Here is a 19,303-nt window from a genome sequence, read left to right on the forward strand (position 1 = left end):
GATAGAGAGAGGGAAAAATGAGAGGGCAGCAAAGAAAACAAAATGAGCTGGGGAGGGAAGGAAAACGGGAAGAGAGGGAGAAAGACTATTGTTTGCTTCATTGCTCTCTCTCTCTATATATATGTATATTTTTCAAGACTGCACATATGTACATTTTCTGTTCACTCTCATCAATATCTTGACTGATTTCTTTATGCACACACACAGTTATATGGCCACACTGAGTCAGAGTGAGTTTGTGCTCAACTGTGTACATGGGTGTGTGTGTGTGTCCGCTGCAGTGCAGCATGAAGTGTGTACACAGGAGCCAGCAGCATGTGACTGGCAGTCATATGACTCTTTCTGGAACTCGTGAGCGCGCAGCACTGCAATCATTTCCTCCCTCACTCCCTCCCTTCACCTCTCCCCCTCCACCAGTAGAACTTCTCCCTCTAATTCCTGCAGCTGTTTTTCTTTCACCAGATTTTTTTCTAGCTCTCTTTCTCTACATGTTTTATTCTTTTCCCTGTGTTTCTTCACTCTAAGCTCTCACTACATGATTCTTTGTAATGCTATTCTGCTTTCTCTTTGACCCTCTGTGCTTCTCTTCTATCTGCCTTTGATCTCTCCAAAATAAATTCCTCTGACTTGACAAAAAATAAACAAACTAAACAAAAAAAAAAAAAACAAACAGCCATCATGTGATCGAAGTCACACGGTAGCTGGCAAAGACCTAACGATGCAGAATGCAGCAAAAATATTGGTATGGACAACGTAACACTAACACACACATGCTCGGAAACTCACACACACACACACTGCATTAACCTCTCATTCCTTTTAGCTCATTTTGGAAGCTCACAAATGTCGCTGTGCAAGACACACACACAGACGCACACACACACATGCATGCACACGCACGTACGCACACAAAAACTCTCCTTATTGCAGTTCTATATCTGGCACCAGTCTTCTCTGAAAGAAAAATTTAAGTAAATCCTTGTGTATGAGATGAGAAAGTTGTGCAAACAGACCACCAGATTTCCAATGTCAGGGTCACATTCAGTTTGTCAGCATGAGGCTGGCATGTGTGTGTAGGTGGACTGAAAGTCAGGCAGGTTTAGAGACAGAAAGGTCGAGAGTGATTTATAGAAGATGAGAGATAATGTAGGAGAGAGCAAGATCATCAGTATAGAGACAGAGGACAGTAATCAGGAGGTTAGCAATCGGCATATTTAGGAGACAGAAAGACAGAAGGGCTAGAGAAAAGCAGATCAAAGAAGAGAGCAAATTTTGAAAAGGTATGAGAGGAAATTTTATAGAGGGTGAGACAATGCCAGAATTAGAAGACAGATGAGGGAGAGGCAAGGAGACAGTGACGCTGCTGTCATGTGAGGATGAAAGAATGCTGCTTACACATGAGCTGTCAGCTGAGGCTATTATTATTGGAGATAAGAGCACCAGAACAAACCGCTCAGGGTTAGACAGCAACACCCAGGAGTGGTAGGAAATTATCAGGCGTATTATTCAAAAATTTAAAAGACGACAAGTTTATTTATCATATATCATCATTTAGTGGAAATATCAGCCAGCAGGTGACGTATGGAGGAGGCCACACACACACACGTATACACACACATACACTCGGCTGGTAGTCAAAACACATACGTCTCATGATTGATGGCTATTGTTGTACACACCCTGATTAAACTGCAACTGTAGTAAAAATGTTTTTATCATCAAGTGTCACTGGGTGTGTTAGCAATTTATCAAAGCTACCAAGGAGATCTGACTCCCACACACAGTGGCAGATAAAATCGAATGACTGTTTGATTTTAAGGTAACGTCTTCCATCAGACTCGACTTACGCCGGTGTATTGATCATCAATCGTTTATGTAAATTTCAAGGTCTGCAACCTTCTGCATTAAGAAATAAGGACAAAATAAAAGTCTATTTCATTAACAAAATATCACACCGAACTAACAATTCAGTAAAAGGTGCTGTGGGCCGTCCTGCAGGATAAGGTGTAACTTGTGTCCTCTGAACATCATGACAGTCACTGTATGACGTCATGCCTGTGTGACTGTCTCTGAGATCTTTGCTCAAATGTTCTGACTGTCTGTCAGCCTTATAAGTAAAATGTATCTGTAAAACATTTACATTGAATAAAAAAAAAAAATAGGAACGGGCACTGTGAAATTGAATCATGTTCTGCAATACATTTTACATTGTACCTCCTAATAAGGACAATACAAATATTATACCTAAAGCAATAAGCTGACACTGAACAACAAAACCTGGAGCCATGTAATTCATTTTTGTTCCAATCTATTATAGAGAAACAAGGATGGGCTTCCAAATGAACCCCCCCCCCAACACACACACACACACACACACAAACACTCAACAGACATGTGACTCACGGTGATGGGAGTTTCCTCCGTGCTCCTCTTTTTGGCGTTGGAGTCGAAGATGACATTTCTGCCACGTCTCTCACAGTCCTGGTACACTATTAACCTGATCTGACTGGGCTCCAGCTGGGGAAGAGGCCAGCTAGATGAAAGGAAGAATAGATAGCAGATAGACGGATACAACGAGGGAGAGAGTGTGAGGATTGAGAGAGAAAAGTGATGTAGAAAAAGAGATGAGGAAGAGGAGGGTGGGAGAGAAAAGAATGTTATACATACTAATAGACTGAGTCGCTATATTAGACTAGTATTCAATAAACTCTGTATATGATTAGTAAAATAATGCATCACAGTAAATAATCCAAACTGCTTCTTATTCAGGACATTTCATTCAACAGTAGCCTATATGTCCGAAACCTGTAAGAGCAGAAATAAAAAAATGTTGTTCCGTGCTCATTTTTTGTTGCTCCTATGTTCATTCACACAGTTACACATGTGACAGTCATCTGGTAAAACCAGTCTACAGCTCTGCTAAACAAAAAGAAATGCAGACTTGCCATTAATACTTTGTTTTTTTTACCCACTACTGTTTTTTTTTAATTCGATTTGACTCAGTTATGACTTGATGAGGATATTCCTATTTATTCCCAGTATGATATCTGAGTCATTAGACAATAAGAGATCAAATTTATACCCATTGTTATGGAGATTTAAGATATTAAAGTGTGGTAGACTCTCATATCGGTACATTGTCTCTAGCAGCAAATACTGGACAACAGTTAAGTAACAGTTAAGCCATTTTCGCTGCCAGCCTCCGCTCGATGCCTGTTGCTAGGTTACCTCTGGTTTCATACGGCTCATCTTTTTCATCTCGAGTAATATTGTGAATGAACTGGTTGCAAATCTTCCCCTGCATCCACATCACTGTGGGTACATGCATGTCATCACAGGACTCTGGCAGTGCCCTCTGCTTTTGGAGAAACTCCGTGATTGATTGAGGAGGAGATGACAGGGGACTGGACCCACGGATAAGGTGGTCAAGGATTTCTGTCTGATCTGACTGATAGATGGCTCGGGCAGATAAACACATGCTAGGCCTAAATATAGCCCTTTATTGGGGAACAGGGAGGCCCCCTTAACATATGAATTTATAGGAAATGTGTTGGTGGAAATGAGTGGAAAAGGAACAGTTAAGTCCCTTTAACATTCCAACAAAAGAGCATTTAACTGAAGCGTTTCAGCTGTTGGTCACAGGGCCTTCACAAGGCAGGAAATACAACTGTGTGTGAGAGAGAAGGTCTACAAGTACGTTCCCGTGTGTCCAAGCTACTATTTACAAAAAACAGGTGTGAAAGTATGACCAACATTCTCGGAGGCAAAACAATGCAGTCTTGCAAGGGAGTGGGGAGGGGAAGGGGAATCATGTGCCTGAGCCTCAGTGTTAAGTTGTCAAACTAATGTCGTTTTTCAAACAGGGCTGTAAGATGAGGAAATACTAGAGGAACTTCGTGGGGCTCATATGAGTTGCCTCAACATTTCTGCATAGAAACATAACCAGCGCTCACTCCTATAGTGCAGTTTCTTTCTACTTGACAGGAATTCTGCCGACCACTATGGACCAAAACCACCATCTGAATTTAAATTAGGTTTTGTGGGCAGTCGACAGGAGGAGCCATTTTTTACTGCATGCATGCTGCTGCACAGTTTTTCCACACGGCTGAGTGTGTGTGCTGCGGGAATTCTGCAACTTTCATCCTGTCCATGCACATATGAACCCATATGAACACACTGTTGCTGCTTATCAACCAACATAAATAAATCAATGCAAGGGAAACACTGTAAAGCGTAAACATATAATTGTCTCACTAAATCCAGGAAATTAAAGGCTCTATTTCAATGGTTCAAATAGACAAGCTGAATGCGACAACCAGGCTACAGGCAATTATTTGATGACACGTCACTGACCTGACTGTGACAGCCATCTTCTACTCCTGTGGTGACTGATCTAATCACTCCACATGTATCTTCATTTATGGTATCGCACTTAATCATATTTATCAAAGGGTGTAAATCGTCTGTCAGTGATAACTGTTTATGTTGCTGGAGCTTGTGAGATACAGATGAATGGGGGGGAGTAACAAACTGAATGAAAACCTCTCTGCATGTTCCTTTGAATGCGTCCCTTCAAGGAGGTCCAATAGACCAATCTATTGGCTTGTGGACAAAGCTTGGTATCATGTTACTAGCTTAGACTGAGTCATTATCTCTATAAATCGCATGAAAAACGTTGTGGAGGTCTTTGAGATCAATTATCATATAAAATAGTCAGATTGCCTACCCCTAGACTGAGCTGTAATGGAAGTTCATGTTCAATTGATTTAGAAAAGATTAAAAATATCTTAAGATTTTTCCCCTGGCGGCTTTCTGAAGAGAAGACCCACCCTCTTACCCAGTCTGTGTGCTAAATGGTTGACATAATGCCTGGCCTTCATAATGAGCTAAAATTGCATTGTGCTGGGATGGGTCAATATTCACTTGTGCATAAGATTACACATCCCTCCATGCAATTAGACAACTGCCTTTCAGTGTTGTATTGAGTTCACCTTCGCTAACTTCAGAGATTTAAAGTGTTAACAGTGTTTGCCCTTCTAATATCATTTTAATGGACAAAATCCTGTTCACTTTCTGGCAAAATGTGGGTGTTGTTGATCAGCCCAGAAGCAATCTGTATTATATAACACCAAGGTCACTGCTTCCCTTATTTTAAACATAACCGAGATGCAAGGAATAGCCACAGAAAATAAGGAAGTGAAAAAAAATTCAAACACCATTTATAAGAAACTCAAATATTTCTGAAAGATGGGGGGGATGAAAAATACAATGGGTAAAAAGAGATGGGCTTCACAACAACAGCGGGAGTGAAATAACAGACAACCAAAGCTTTGTGCGATATAAGAAAATAAGTATGATAAATGAGAAAATGCAGCTGAGGACGGATGGAGACAAAAGCAACGCTAAGAATCGATAATGAGAGTAAAGGTCGCAGAAAACAAAAACTCAAGCAGAAAACAAAAACTCAAGCAGAAAACATCTGATGAACACAGAAAAGCCTCTGAGAGAAACGACAAGGCGGAATGAGAGCGAAGGAGGAAGTGTCCCATCAGTGAGCTTGTGACAGTCACAGCGTTGACACAGGAGAGAGGGGAGTCATTCATAAAAGCAGCACATGACTTCATGACTGTTACATACTTGTACTGCTTTGACCTCGATTGTCTTTACCAAAAATTATTCAAAAACTCTTACACACACGTTGCAGGGATTAATTCCCTCGGACAAACGGTTGAGCTCAAATCAGAAATCCTCAGCTAAATTTTTGTTTTGGTTACATGTAAGAATTTAAAGAGGACAACAAACCCAGTGTAAAGTCTTTGAAAAGATTCATTTAACAAACGATATCTGATCGGATATTAAGGATATTTCAAATCTCTTTGACCTAAAATTCCACCCAAACTTGTAATTTTTTAACAGTTTCCTATTTTTGCTCTGAAAACAAAAAAAGCATTCTTCACCATGAATCTATTAATCCACATTACATAACATAACAACCACTAATGACAAAAATCAATCTCAGTCATCCACGCACATACTTCGAACTGCCACATCGTCCAGCTGGAAAGAGACGCAGGTTGCCAACAATTTGCCAAAATTAAAAAAGGAACCAACAACACTCACATTGTTCTCAAAGCTCCTTTAACTAGTACCTCCATGCCCACTTGGATGCATGTACAGTAAGCCTGGTACATGACCAGTTCCTACCTGGGCATCATTGCAAGTCTGCCAGTCTTTCCCCAGCCCTCTCTGCTCCGCTCTCCCTCTCTCTCTTCTCTCCTCTCTTAGCCAAAGCAGGGTCTAAGAATAGCGGTGAACTAAATTCACACAACAACATGAGACTGTCAGGTGATCGCAGGAGCACTGCTGTGTGTGCTGGACAGTACAGAGGCAGCGACAGCAGCGAGCCTGGCCTGCTGACTGCCAGAGAGCGCTGTGATGAGGGAGAGTGACAGTGGGGATTTGTTTGCGTTTTTTTTCTAAATCCTGCTCTTTTGTCCCGCTCTTCCTTGTAGTCCCTCTTGTCCTTTCTTCAAACTTTCTTTCCTCAATAAAAACAAAACACATCCTGTAGATGCAAATATAAAGTTCATGTACTTAACAGGGACCTTTCCTGAAGAAGGAGCAGGAAAACCAATAGCTTAAAGAAGTCAGACTCTTCTAGGTGAAAACTTCCCAGACTTTTATTATTCTTTAAATCTTGCTTTACAGAAAAAGGGAGAGTGGTTGGTTTTGTCACTGAAGTCAGTAGAAAGAGGAAGGTACCTGTGGGTTGGTAAAGAGAAGTGAAAGTATTATATATTATAGTGATCAATATCAACACCTTAATAACATTCACTGATTTATCTTATACAGTGGACATAAAAAGGTAAAACTCTCTTTTTGGAAAGTAAATCCATCTTGGATACTAATAATTAGATATTATATAATTTTAGTTTTATCCAAGCTGTACAACATTGATTAATAGCCACTCATGGCCCAAGTGCATACTTATAAAGGTCACAACAAAGCAATCAAATTTCCTTGACTACAGCGACTACACTGACATCAGCCTACTTACTGACCTCAAAGACCTCGTACTCAATGCTACTGAACCACGTGTGTGTGTGTGTGTGTATGTTAGTGTTTGTCGAAGGCTGACAGACAGTTACATAAATATCCCCTCAGTCCATGCGGTGTGACGTTCTTCCGGCTGAGAGTGACAGAGGTCTCTGTTAGCTCCGGCAGCTTGGCCTTACATCTATGACACTATTCTTTTAAGACACGTTTCAGTGGCATTTCTGCCACAGATAACACCTGATGTTCAATGCTGCCCATGAAGCAAATTTGAGCTTATAACCAGTACATCACAGTTTATCTAGTTATATACATTCAGACATTTAACTTGTTATGGCTCGAAGACGCTTAGGGTAGTAAGGATTTCACAAACGGCCTGTGAACACTTCATAGTGGTTGAGACAGACAGATGTGAAATCTGTCAGAGCTATCTAGATATGGTGAGCAGTGCATGTTCACTAAGTTCTGACACTAATGGTCAGTAACAAAAAGCATTAGTAAAAAAACCTTCCAGCTACAGCTTCTCAGTTTAACCTGGTGACGAGCTTTGCTGTGGTTGGTAAAGAAAACAAACACGCTGCTAGTTCCGCCTATCAGCTGTAACTAATTAACTTGATAGCAGGCCTAAATTAAACTTGGCTGTCGTCAGTTTGTGTGCACACGTCTGTCGATGAAGTTAGATGTTGAGAAAAGAACCTCCACTGTACAACCGTGTGAGTGTCTCTGCAGCTCCACCAAATGAGACATAGGTGAGACATCTTTAGTGTTTCACGGAATCTGGGCCAAAAAAAGGCTGATCGCGTTGCTGGTGATGGTGGTTTAATCTACATGTATGGGGGAAGATGCTAATTTAGAGCTGTAGTTCATTCTGTGCTTTGATGCTATTTTCCCATGAATCAGAGTGCAACAGCTATGACTAAATATGTATCACTGGAGTGAAACAGACTCTCACATGTAATCTTTTAGATATCTTTGACCTTATAGGGGCAATTTTTGATTTTATCTTAAAATGCACACCTTAATACCATCTAGAGATCAAGGGGTCTGTGTAATCCCATGTGCTGGAAATGAACAGCTAATAGATTGACCACTCCTCTGATACTGGAGAGGCCACTTATTGAAAGGTGAGAAATGCAGTGTCTCCGTCTTGTCACGTCGTCACAAGTGCTGCGCCTTGAACTAACAATTGTTCGGCTATGGCTATGCACTAGTAGAAAGCGACTCCATTCGAGGAGCAGACCCACATGGCCTGGAAGCACCTGACTACCTGCATAGCTGCTAGTTTCGATGCTGGTCATGTTGCATTAAAGGACTTCTGCATTCCAGCAGTCACATGATGCTGACTGGGGCGAGGACGCGTCAATGCACGGACATGACTGCACCCACAGTTACAATCTGTTTTCGGATGGTTGGCTGTGAGGACTCGGCTGGAATCAATCATCATCATTTTTAGAGTCTGAAGGAAAGTTTGTGGTTGTATATGACAGACGAAAACCCATTATTAAATCTATATGTTTATTTTTACTGTGTGTGTGTGTGTGTGTGTGTGTGTGTGTGTGTGTGTGTGTGTGTGTGTGTGTGTGTGTGTGTGTCATCTAATGACTATGTGCACACGAGGGCTGTTCCTGTGCAGTGTTACAACACAGGCAGGATCACAAAGGGAGTGATAAGAGTAATGAGAGCATGACTCTGTCTCACAAAATCACATGAGCAAGTCATCAAGTTAAACAGGAGGGAGTGAAGCTTAGTGGAAGTCCGGGTCTATGGTCAATTTAGCTTCTGGGCTGATAAGCAGATTTCTTTTAATGTAATTACTGCAATAAGTATTAAACGAGAACATTTTTCTTTGGTACGTTCAGTAATTAGAGGCCTGAAAAGTGACATTTGTGATTAATTGCCCAGCTTTGACAAAAAGTGATTAAACTGTCAGCAGCACGTCCTGCCTCTGCTTTAAAACACCCACACTCCTCTCGCTGTCATTTAGAGACTGAACGTGGGCTAATTCAGTGATTTGACAGTCTAAACCTTTTGGTTTTACTTTGACAATCCCGGCAGATGAATCTGTGAGCGTTTAATTCCACACATCGCTATGTTTGCTGTGTGCTGATATGGTTTTGTGATTTACTCAGAGTTGTAATTAGTTCTTTTTTATTTTACCTTTAGGTTAAAGTAAATGCACAATCCATATTCTTCTTTTTTACTGTGCTTTGACAACACATTCTTTAAGAATAGATGGCCCCTGTGAAAACAAATTACATTGATTGGGACAGAAATAAATCGGCCAAAAACTAAAACCGGACTTTATCCTCACTAATAAGATAACTGTAGGAAGATGCAATGTTCTACAATAAAGCTTTTTCAATAAAAAAGGTCAGGTATTATTTAAAGACAAAAACGCTCATCATAAAAGTTAGCCTTACATGTTTCCTCTAAATGTTCCGAATATCCATGTGTGTCTAAATGTCACTGCATGAAGCAACAACTCATCATTAAAGAAATCAATAAATCAATGGACAAAAGGCTAATGGGCAATTTTTTAACCTTGGATGTCTCAATCTAAAATAAATTGTTAAAATGAAAAAAAAAATTCAAGTACACCAAATATTGATCTATTTGTTTTTAAGAACAGTATGACCCAGAGTAAACAGTATAATCAAGACAAACACTGGACGCACTGGGAAGGACGACAAAATCTCAACTGGAAGTTGAATTTACAGTATATTGCAGTTCAATTCCACTGAAAGTGACTGAAATGAAATGTACACAACACATGTGTGCAGCCTTTGAACAGATGTCCTCGCAAAGTTATGAGGACACAGAGACCTATCTAGATGTTAAGCCAGAATACTAGCACTCACCAGCACTGTGTGTGTGTGTGTGTGTGTGTGTGTGTGTGTGTGTGTGTGTGTGTGTGTGTGTGTGTGTGTGTGTGTGTGTGCGTGCGTGCGAGATGTGCGCATGACTTTTACGTAAAACTATAGCTTTACCATAACCCTGCAGTTCTGAGAAGCCAGAGCGTGGCTACTTAAAATAGTCCTGATAGGAACCTGCTGACAGCCGTGGCCTTAAGAAACCCTGGCAGGCCTGCAGCTCACAAACACACCCACGGAAAAAAGCAGCTTTGCAATGCAAAGCAACAATAAATACATTCATTTGTGATGCCAAAATCATGTGTTTAAAAAGAGTGTGAGGAAAACACACACATGCCTCTCTCCCTATTTATCCAACTCATATGTTTATTCCAGTGACTGAGAACACAGCCATGTGATCAATCCACACACATGAGAGCTTGAGATTGATGAAAGCCTCACATGACACGCTGAGTACACGGTAGGCCAATCAGGGACCACTACCACTACTCCTGCAGACTACCAAGGCAAGAAGCCTCCCTATGAATAAATACCTCTGATGGTGTAACATGTTGTTCTGCAACATACATGCATGTACAATGTCATGCATTTTCACATGTGGAGGAGGATTCTGGGAAGTCTTTATTATATTTAAAATTTCACACAAGGCTGTTTTATTCTAGCAGTCAAGGTGCAACCTAGAAAAAAGTAAATACTATGGGCTGGCTCAGTAAAAGGATTAATTACTACTGTTATTTCTCAATAAGAAAGACATGATCAAATCATTTGTATATTAAATGCCAAAGTGAAATGTTTTCCTAAAGTCAACAAGTACGTTAATATTTAGATAATCAGCATCACCTCATTTGTATAAAACTTCAGAAAAATACGTTTCCACTTGTTAAACATCTGATTTTGTTTTTGAGGTCTAACAAAATAATGTGCATAAACAAGAAGGCTGCTGCCACCAATCCTATTGTCTCTCTCGTGCACACACAACCTCACTTTCGCACCTCAGCACAAAGATGGGGAAATTGAGCTAAATGTGACACAGGTCAAGAAAGAAGGAAGTTTCCTCAGCAGGCAGCAGTGAGAGGTCAACAGTCTGAGAGTGGGTGAGCAGGACAAAGCTACTGGCTGAGGATCAGTCCTCGGACTGGCCGCAGGATGAGCCAGGAGCTCTCAGTGTAATGTACAGTATGCTGTCCACCGGTCAGGTGCCACAGCTAGGGAAACAGGAGAGGCTTTTTGGGCTTTCCTCCGAGGGTCAGCCAACCTGCTGCCCTCTGTGGTATTCTAGAGGGCAGTGTGACAGGGCTTTGGATGCAGGGTGATCGGGTTGCAGAACAACAAAATGTATTTTTTGAATTTCAATTAATTGGCTGCAATGCTTTTGATTAGTAAGTTTAATGTGAGTTTTATACAGTAACAGATGAAACTCTATATTTGGATGTTGAGAAATTGTCGTTGCCTTGATTTCTGCCAATGCGCCATCAATTTGATGTTAGCAGATTTCAAAATACACTAAAATGCATAAACTAATTAAATTAATTAAAATTCATAAATAATTTTTTTATCAACCTGCCAAAGGTGTTAAAGTGAGTGTCTTTAAAGTTTGAGTTGAAAGGATTGCAACAACATACAAAGACAAATCGATTCAAAATACCTGCTCTCTTGCATTCCTGAGTGAAACAGAGAACAGCTGCAGTTTTAAAGCATTACTTCTCACATGAAGATTGAGAATATTGTGAATGTGTTCATCTCCACCACTGTGTCATTTGTCTTTGTTCACAACTTATCCTCTTTTCTATCCATCCTCTAAGTTTATCTGCTCAGTTTCTGACAATCAAAATGCTGCCCTCTCTCATCCTTCACTTTCCAAAAGATATTGGATGCTTTCTTCTTGTCTTTTAAACAAGCAACTCTTCTTCAGCTGTTTTCCCTCATTCTCATCACCAAACTAACTCAAAATGTGTGTTCTAGCCAATCCCTGCTACCAGAAAGTGTCCTCTCCATCAGTCTCTTCTTCCCCTTGCTTTTGTCCCCTCACAGTTGTGCCCTCTCCAGAGCACTTCATGCCTGATGAATGGGGAGCTCATGCCAGAGGTATGAGGAGCGCAGCTGACCACTGAGTTAACAGAAACGCCTGCTGTCTGCCTGTTTGCTCTAGGCTTGAAGCCAGCCAGCCAGCCACACACACACACTTATATCACTGGGCACAGGGCACCTTTAAGGTCAGGGAAGGTGCTATGGCACAGATACGGGCCAAAGTGCAAGTGGCACCATAAGGCGGTGAAGCTTCAATACTGTACTGGTGCATATATTCACTGTGGGTGGCAACATTTCCCAATGCGATTGTGTATTTAAAACGTAAAGGAGCACTTTCCCCCTTGGTGGCAGACCTGACCCTGACCCTCTGTATGTGTAGGAACATACACAGGGAAACTGCAAATCATCTCTGGGAGTATGGAGTATCCTGCCAGCCAGCTCAGTGATGCATTCCTCGGTCAGGTTGAATTTAACCAGAGGGTATTTCAGTAACAAGCACTTATACTGCTTCAGATGACACTGTGTCATGCTTCAACTGCATGGATTTACTTTCTATGTCAAATCAAATACAGTTCAAGACAAGTTTTGACATCACCTATTAATGATACATGTAGCACCCTCTGTTATGGACGCACAATATCATGGCAAGAATGATATAATTTGGCAGAAGCTGCTTTACATCATATCACAGCTGCAGAGATGATAATCACAAATCAACTCCTGCAACAATACAATGGATTTTGTAAAAACAAAGCTTAACATAATAGAAAATAGCACAGACACCTTTGTTGCTGATGGTTCCGGGACTGGGCAATTAAAAGATATCAATCATTTCCACAGAATAACTTACATCAAAAGCAATATAACAAAGGTTCAATGTATATCAATATAATCTAAGGAGAGGAGTTTTAACACATAATTGATCCACCTCACATTTTTGTTTTCAGAATGTTTTGTTATCTGCCCATAAAGAATAAACCCACAACCTTGACTCTGGATCAGAAATCAGTCTCTAAACAAATAAAACAGAATTATGATGCTGTAAGGCGGATATGATTTTTATAATCTTGGCCCAAACGTGGCTCTGTAAGTCTGGTTTGCACCAGTGCAGCAGTCTGCAATAGAACATGTTTGGTTTGTGCAATGTGTGCATCAAAACACATCCTCATCTGCCGCTTTGTGCGCAATAATCACGGTTGTTTTGACACCGTGCATCATCAGTCTGCAGTCTGTGTGGAGAGCCTGGAGGCGGATTCGCCCCGGGACCTTGTATGTCGTCAGTGACCGACTGAAGAGATCACATGTGCGCCTACACCCGAGCACACAGTGTCCTCCCGCACTGGTAACACTACCGCCGGGCATGGAAGCCACTTACACCAAGTTATCAAGGGATGTAGGTGAAGAACGTGGACCTGGCGTGGTTGCTGATCTCGCTAACACGCAGGTTGTAGCTGATACGACCCAGGAGACACAAAGGGGGGACACTGAGGAGGGGAGGAGGGGGGACAAAGGAGGAAGGCAACAACACTTGCTTCTCCAACTTCTGAACCATAACACCCCCCAGCTGTAGTTTCAGTGGGAGACAGACGCGTTTATAATCAACTCACTGGCGGTTTATCATCAACACTACACGACCAGCGGTGGATTGACACAGTGTTAGCCAGACGAGTCCCACCAGGAGACGGCGGCGTGTTTGCAGCTGCCCCGCTAACGTCTGGCGGTTAGCATTAGCCTGCTAGCTAACCCCCACCGACAGGACACAACGCGTCCTCCCGCACTTTTTCTTCGTGAAACCGACCAAAGCCCCGCAGCGTTCACTTGTAAAACGCGCCTCCGGATCAACGGGAGGACGCGCAGAATGAGAAAACACACATGATGGCGAAAGCGTCAGGATAAGGTTGAACACGAGCAGGACGGAGCTGACCTGAAAGCTGGGTCCTCTTTGCTGCATCTCGGAGGCGGCGACGAAAACGCGTTTCTCTTGTTGAAAAGTTTCTGGAAGAGAGTCGGGGGCATTTTGTATTGAAAACAAACCCGGCGCAGAAAGCCTCTCTCTTTTCAAACCCGAGAGCAGAGCTCGCTCCCTGTGACCGTCTCCATGGATGTCACAGTCATATGACAGGCATTAGTCACAGGGATGCTTGGTAACCGGCTTCCTTTTTTATCATTGGCTGACATCACATTACTACAAAATAGCCGATTGGCTGGTATTTTGGTCCGCGGCACCACGTGGTCAGCGGATTCGCTTGTGTTGATGTTTTGTCGGGAGTCGTGACGGCGTGAAATGTATTCCCGGAAAGTCACACAAGTGCTGCTGCAAAGATCCAGGGGAGAGCCACACCAGGAGACAGTTCATTCACAAAGAACCGGCAAACTGAGAAAATTACAGGAGAATACATTGTTTGTTTACGTTTCACACATCTCAACTTTATTTTTCTGACAGCCCAAGAGCAAACGTGCATAAGGAAACACACGACTCACTAATCCAAAGTATCACACACACACAAAAACCTACAATAAACTCACATTTGAACTTTATTTGCCTTGAATCAACCATTCAATAGAAGCCTCGTGCACACACAGTCAAACGAATCAATGCAAATACATTTAAAGTTTACAGACAACATGTATATTCACATCAACATATATATAACAAAACAAAACAATCACTGTCAGGACAATGAAGAAAGATGGTCATTTAACAGGATACAGGTCTGACATCTAGTGGTCACATGGCACCACACAGCATGTAGGAGAGGTAGAATTCGGATGTTTGGAAAAAAGAAGTACATTTGTATAAACAGATATAATCAAAATATCTGGTTATATATTAATATCGTTTGCCAAAAGGAGAGAGTCACATGGGAGCACAGTTTGTATGGAATGATAAGAATAAGAGCTGAGGGACTTTAAAAGGTCACTTTGCTCATGTTCATGTGGTTTGTGGTGCACAGGCACAAAGTTAAAGGCAGTTCTTTAAATAACACATTTGAATAATACTGATTTTTAAATACATTTCATACTTTAAGTCTCACTGACGTTGTTTTGAAGCTCATTCCTCTAGAGGAAACCTCGCCGACTGGTTTATGGGAGGAGGGTGACATGTTTTCATGTTTTTGCTTCAAATGTCACAGGACACCAGCGTCTGTGTTCTTAGCAGCCGGGAGAGGAAAACAAAGCAATGCTCCGGAGTTTGACACACCTCTCTCTCGCCCTCTGAAAGAACAGATCCCTGTCACCGTCACTGACAAAGTCAAAGAACCTGGCTTTCTCCGGGCTCCTCCTCACAGGCCTTTTCAGCCTCACCCTCAGATGCGGCGTGCTGTCCTCAGAATTCATCTCGCCCGCTCCCGACGCCTCTGCATGGGGCTTCACCTGCTCGGCCGGGCTGGGCCTTCGAGCTGACTCGCTGGTGTTTGGAAGAGTTGTTCTGGCGGCTGAGATGCGTTTCACTTCTTGGGTCTCAGCAACAACGGGGGTTTTGAACGATACTTTCTTCTTGCACAGAATAAGTCTTCTGTTGGTGAGCTGATGAAGCACAATTATGTTTCTCCATCACCACAATCCATGTAACTTTTGATTTGACCAAAATAAATAAATGGTGATCATATTTCAAACTACTTTTAAAGGTGACTTTCTTACTTTCACTGGAGTTTTCCGCTTGAATGCTTGAGCCAGATTGTCTACAGATTGAAGATTGAAAGACACAACATTTAATTTACACTATGGTAAAGAATCTAAGTTTCATGCAGTAAATTCTGCTAAAAAAAGCAACATTGACGAATGACTTACATTAAGATTATGTGGCTCATTATAAGAGCGTTCTGTTTGGTGAACATACAGTTTACCTCTGCATGAAATGCGACTCTTTACCTGATTTGAATGAATCTGTTGGTATTTTAGTCTCGGGTTCAGGCCCTCTGTGGTTAGAAAAGACTAGTATGAATATCATGTAAATCAACCTAGTTTGCACTCAGTGACTTTTCCAGAAAATAAAATGATCAGACAAACTCACTGGATCTCACGGTTCCTCTTTGCATGAGTTGTGGAGGCATCTGCAAACAGAGGTTTAATTCTCATCAGACAAAAGCAGACAGTTTAAGAGACATACCCACACACAGACATCAAATTAGATCAGATTCACTTTTCTGTTATGAGGTGTAAAACAAGTTTCCCTGTGCAAAATGTCTTTTTGGTATTTTGACATCACGTTTATATAGTGTATAAACCCTGTGGAAGGTGAATGAAATGAAACTCACTCAAAACATACAGTACATTACATTGTAAGCCTCAGAAGATCACATTCCTCCTTTCAAGGCCCAACAGTTCCCTTAAGTTCAATGGTTCAAATGGTGAAATTGTCAGAAAAGGCCTCGCAATGTGAAAGAAACTGAACTCTTGCATATCCCAGAAAATAGACTGTTATAAGCAAAGGTCTTATGAACGGATTTTCTCGCACTCACCAATGATGGTAGAAATGTTGGGGGTGTCGTGCATGTGGATGTTCTGGGCGTGGCTCACATCCAGCAAGGTGGAGTTTTTTATGTGAAGATGGAGATCCAGTGTCTCCTCCTTCATGGGGAAAGTCAACGTTTCCACTGTGAAGAGAAAAGAGACGAGAAAAAGAAAAACAGTAGGACAGAATAAACTTGCAAGTTTGGTAATGGTATCAATAAAAATGCACAAACACACACACACACCATAGTTTTCTCTCCTGAAGATCTCTGGTGAGGGAAGGCTGCTGGATGATGAAGAGGAGGAGGAGTAACAGTCTTCTTCATCATCCTCATCAAAGTTAAATGTTGCATCTGTCCCTATGCTGGAAGATGTAATGCTTCCGGGGGTCACTGCCAAGTTTCGCTCCTCTTCTTTAACTCCACCACGTCTGAAAGCCTCTGGGTCAGGGGTCATGTTAATGGTTGTGTTCCATGTTGGTGCAGGCTTTTTATCGTCTGGAATCACTGGTGAGACGACTTTGTGTTTGACGTTTCCAGTACATGCAGGGCGGCTTGAGTAAAACACAGATTTGCACTGGACAGGTTTGATGCTAGTCTGTGAGTAGAGGATGAGCATTGGGGAAGATGGAGACACAAACACACACACAAAAGTATGACAAACATTGGTAAATCCTTTGAAATTTAAAATCTAGTATTCTACAAATCATCCCATATATGTATTTCAGTGTTTGGCTGCATTAACGATAAGTGACTTGCTCAATTTGTTGGAAATGTGAAACTATAACAGGACCACCATCATGTAGCCTGTGGCGCTGTAGCAAGACTCAAAAATCTAGTTGTTAGACCTTCATTTATTTAGGTCCTGTTCAGACCTGGTATTAGAGATATATAGAGATATCTGATCGCAAGTGGACAGGTCTAAAATGAGGACACATTTGAGTGCATGCACATTTACTGTCCACATGTGACCAATCCGTTGTTTTCTTTTTTTTTCTGTTGCAAAATCCCACAAAAATGTATCATAAAATATTCAAACTGCGTTCCAGTCAATTCATTTACAACCTGGGGAAAAAGTAGCTGATTTGCTAAACTGGAACTATTCAAAATTTGGCATTTGACTGAAAACAACTACTTATCAAAAATGTTCCCTATTGATTTTCTGTCAATAGATCAGTCAATCAGTAAATCTATTAGCAAATTATTTACAACCCCCCAGCTGCTTTCTTTGTACCATAGGGACTCGACATTCATTTATGTTTGCTTCAACCAGAAGCCCTAGAGAATTTACAAGGTTTAAATTGGACTGATTATTGTCTAATGTATAAATATTGAGTTTGTTATTCATATGTGCAGTGAAATATCAGAAGAGTGGTTGACTTTCACCTCCTGCTCTTCAGCCTCCTCTGGAAACGCCTCATGATGCCTGTTGGTCAGAAGTCTCCTGTGCTCTGGACATAGTGAGATTCAACAGGACAGAATATTCATGACTTTAATTCATCCATTCATCCTTCACCACTCACTCCAGTACAGTAGATTTATTTTATGAAGTCAATACTTTATGTCAGATATATTTATTACAGATGCTCAAAAATAAATAATTGGTGTGTGTGTGTGTGTGTGTGTGTGTGTGTGTGTGTGTGTGTGTGTGTGTGTTCTCACTGTATCGTCTGCTCATCGCTGGTGTGTCTGGTAATCCTCTGTCACTGTGACCATCTTCACGCTTCTTTCGCCCCATTATCCCCAAAACCAACCGTCAAACTGAACTAACGTGAAGTGGAGCAAACACAGTAACGGCCTGATGTCGCCAGAATAATGTCTCGATCTCTTTGACCCAGATATTATCGGTACCAATAGAGAGAGCTTGTCGTTTCCGGTCTCTGAGGCGGATCCTAGCAACAGAGCACACCTGTCAACCCCACCTGTCAATCAACTGCTGCTGCGTGATGAGGTTAAATGATTCTTATGGATAGTCTTATTATTTTGAAAGTTTTTACCGGAAGTGCTGGTTTGCTGTGATGCTAATCTTTAATTGCAAAAAGAAAGTTGAACAAATATTGTGTAATCTGTAATCGCAGTGTCCACAGTGTCATCTGGTGGTCACAACTCTAATTACAAGAGTGAGAACATTTACACCATACTGATTATTTACTATTGCATCAAAGATAGAATTTAACAATACAAAATACAACTTACATAATGTTATATTCACCATTCATTTTATTCATCCGTTTGATATATTTCTTTTTTTGTAAGGCCATCTTGAGTGCTGTGAAAGGCGCTCATAAATGATTTTAAATAATGATATTATTATTACAAATGTTCTACCTGGAGATGGTGAGAACAATTCAAAGTTCTCATCCTACTCTTTAGTATTTTCATTTCATGCTACTTCATGCTTCTTGTCCACTTTATTTTTAGAAAGACATATTTTACATTTTATATCAATGAATTCATTTGACAGCTCAAGTCATGAATTGATTTCTATAGTAAGATTTTACAGTAGAAAAAGACATGATATGTTTATAAAATATAAGGCATTCTGAAAGAATATGTGGTTCCAATGTTTTGGGGTTTTCAACCCTTAAAAAGGGTCTGAATACATGTTTCAGATACACGTAGGAGCAGGGATAAAAGATGTACCACGACCTTGTACAGGAGTAAAATACCACAGTATAAAAAAGTGTTGTCTCCTGAATTCAAAGTTTTATTTAAGTAAAAGTATCAGGGCATTAATATAATTTAAGTACCTAAAGTAAAATTACAGGAATAGAAACCACTTACATTTTCATTTAGCTGACATTTCGCTGCAACTTTAAATCACTGTAAGTAAGTCATTTATATTGCATATATTTTTTACAAAAAGGCAAATTCAGGGAAAACTTTAAAAACAAAAGC

At 41.0% G+C, this 19,303-nt stretch overlaps 2 protein-coding genes across 7 annotated transcripts in view; both read right to left on the reverse strand.

Annotated features, from left to right (window-relative positions):
• The window catches only part of fnip1 (folliculin interacting protein 1), a 36,022-nt gene extending 21,936 nt beyond the window's left edge, over nt 1–14,086 (reverse strand). The window contains exons 1-2 of one of the 6 annotated variants that reach the window (XM_069510130.1): nt 13,876–14,086; nt 2,404–2,533 (exon numbers count right to left, since the gene is read on the reverse strand). In XM_069510130.1, the coding sequence (XP_069366231.1) occupies nt 2,404–2,533; nt 13,876–13,967 (222 nt within the window). In that variant the 5' untranslated portion in view covers nt 13,968–14,086. Of the gene's footprint in view, nt 1–2,403; nt 2,534–6,120; nt 6,322–13,875 lie in introns of those variants that run through there. The other 5 variants (XM_069510133.1, XM_069510132.1, XM_069510131.1 and 2 more) reach the window with 5 other exon arrangements.
• A 377-nt stretch (nt 14,087–14,463) lies between these two features.
• LOC109628586 (uncharacterized) lies at nt 14,464–18,289 on the reverse strand. Its single transcript, XM_020085751.2, has 8 exons — nt 18,068–18,289; nt 17,792–17,856; nt 16,652–17,003; nt 16,415–16,549; nt 15,967–16,006; nt 15,825–15,871; nt 15,594–15,634; nt 14,464–15,479 (listed from the first exon to the last, which is right to left on the reverse strand). Exons 1-8 carry the CDS (start codon nt 18,141–18,143, stop codon nt 15,105–15,107), a joined length of 1,131 nt encoding a protein of 376 aa, XP_019941310.2. The 5' UTR covers nt 18,144–18,289; the 3' UTR covers nt 14,464–15,104.
• Nucleotides 18,290–19,303: the final 1,014 nt, after the last annotated feature.

This window comes from Paralichthys olivaceus, chromosome 15 (assembly GCF_024713975.1).
Source record: "Paralichthys olivaceus isolate ysfri-2021 chromosome 15, ASM2471397v2, whole genome shotgun sequence".
In the NCBI taxonomy this organism is placed as follows: domain Eukaryota; kingdom Metazoa; phylum Chordata; class Actinopteri; order Pleuronectiformes; family Paralichthyidae; genus Paralichthys; species Paralichthys olivaceus.

What these genes read in the sequence shown, in the direction of transcription:
- LOC109628586 (XM_020085751.2), bottom strand. Translation starts at nt 18,143, where the DNA reads ATGGGGCGAAAGAAGCGTGAAGATGGTCACAGTGACAGAGGATTACCA. An exon ending in AACAGATTCATTCAAATCAG is followed by an intron (nt 15,635 to 15,824) that starts GTAAAGAGTCGC and finishes TTCAATCTGTAG; the next exon opens with ACAATCTGGCTCAAGCATTC. An exon ending in AGCGGAAAACTCCAGTGAAA is followed by an intron (nt 15,480 to 15,593) that starts GTAAGAAAGTCA and finishes GTGCTTCATCAG; the next exon opens with CTCACCAACAGAAGACTTAT.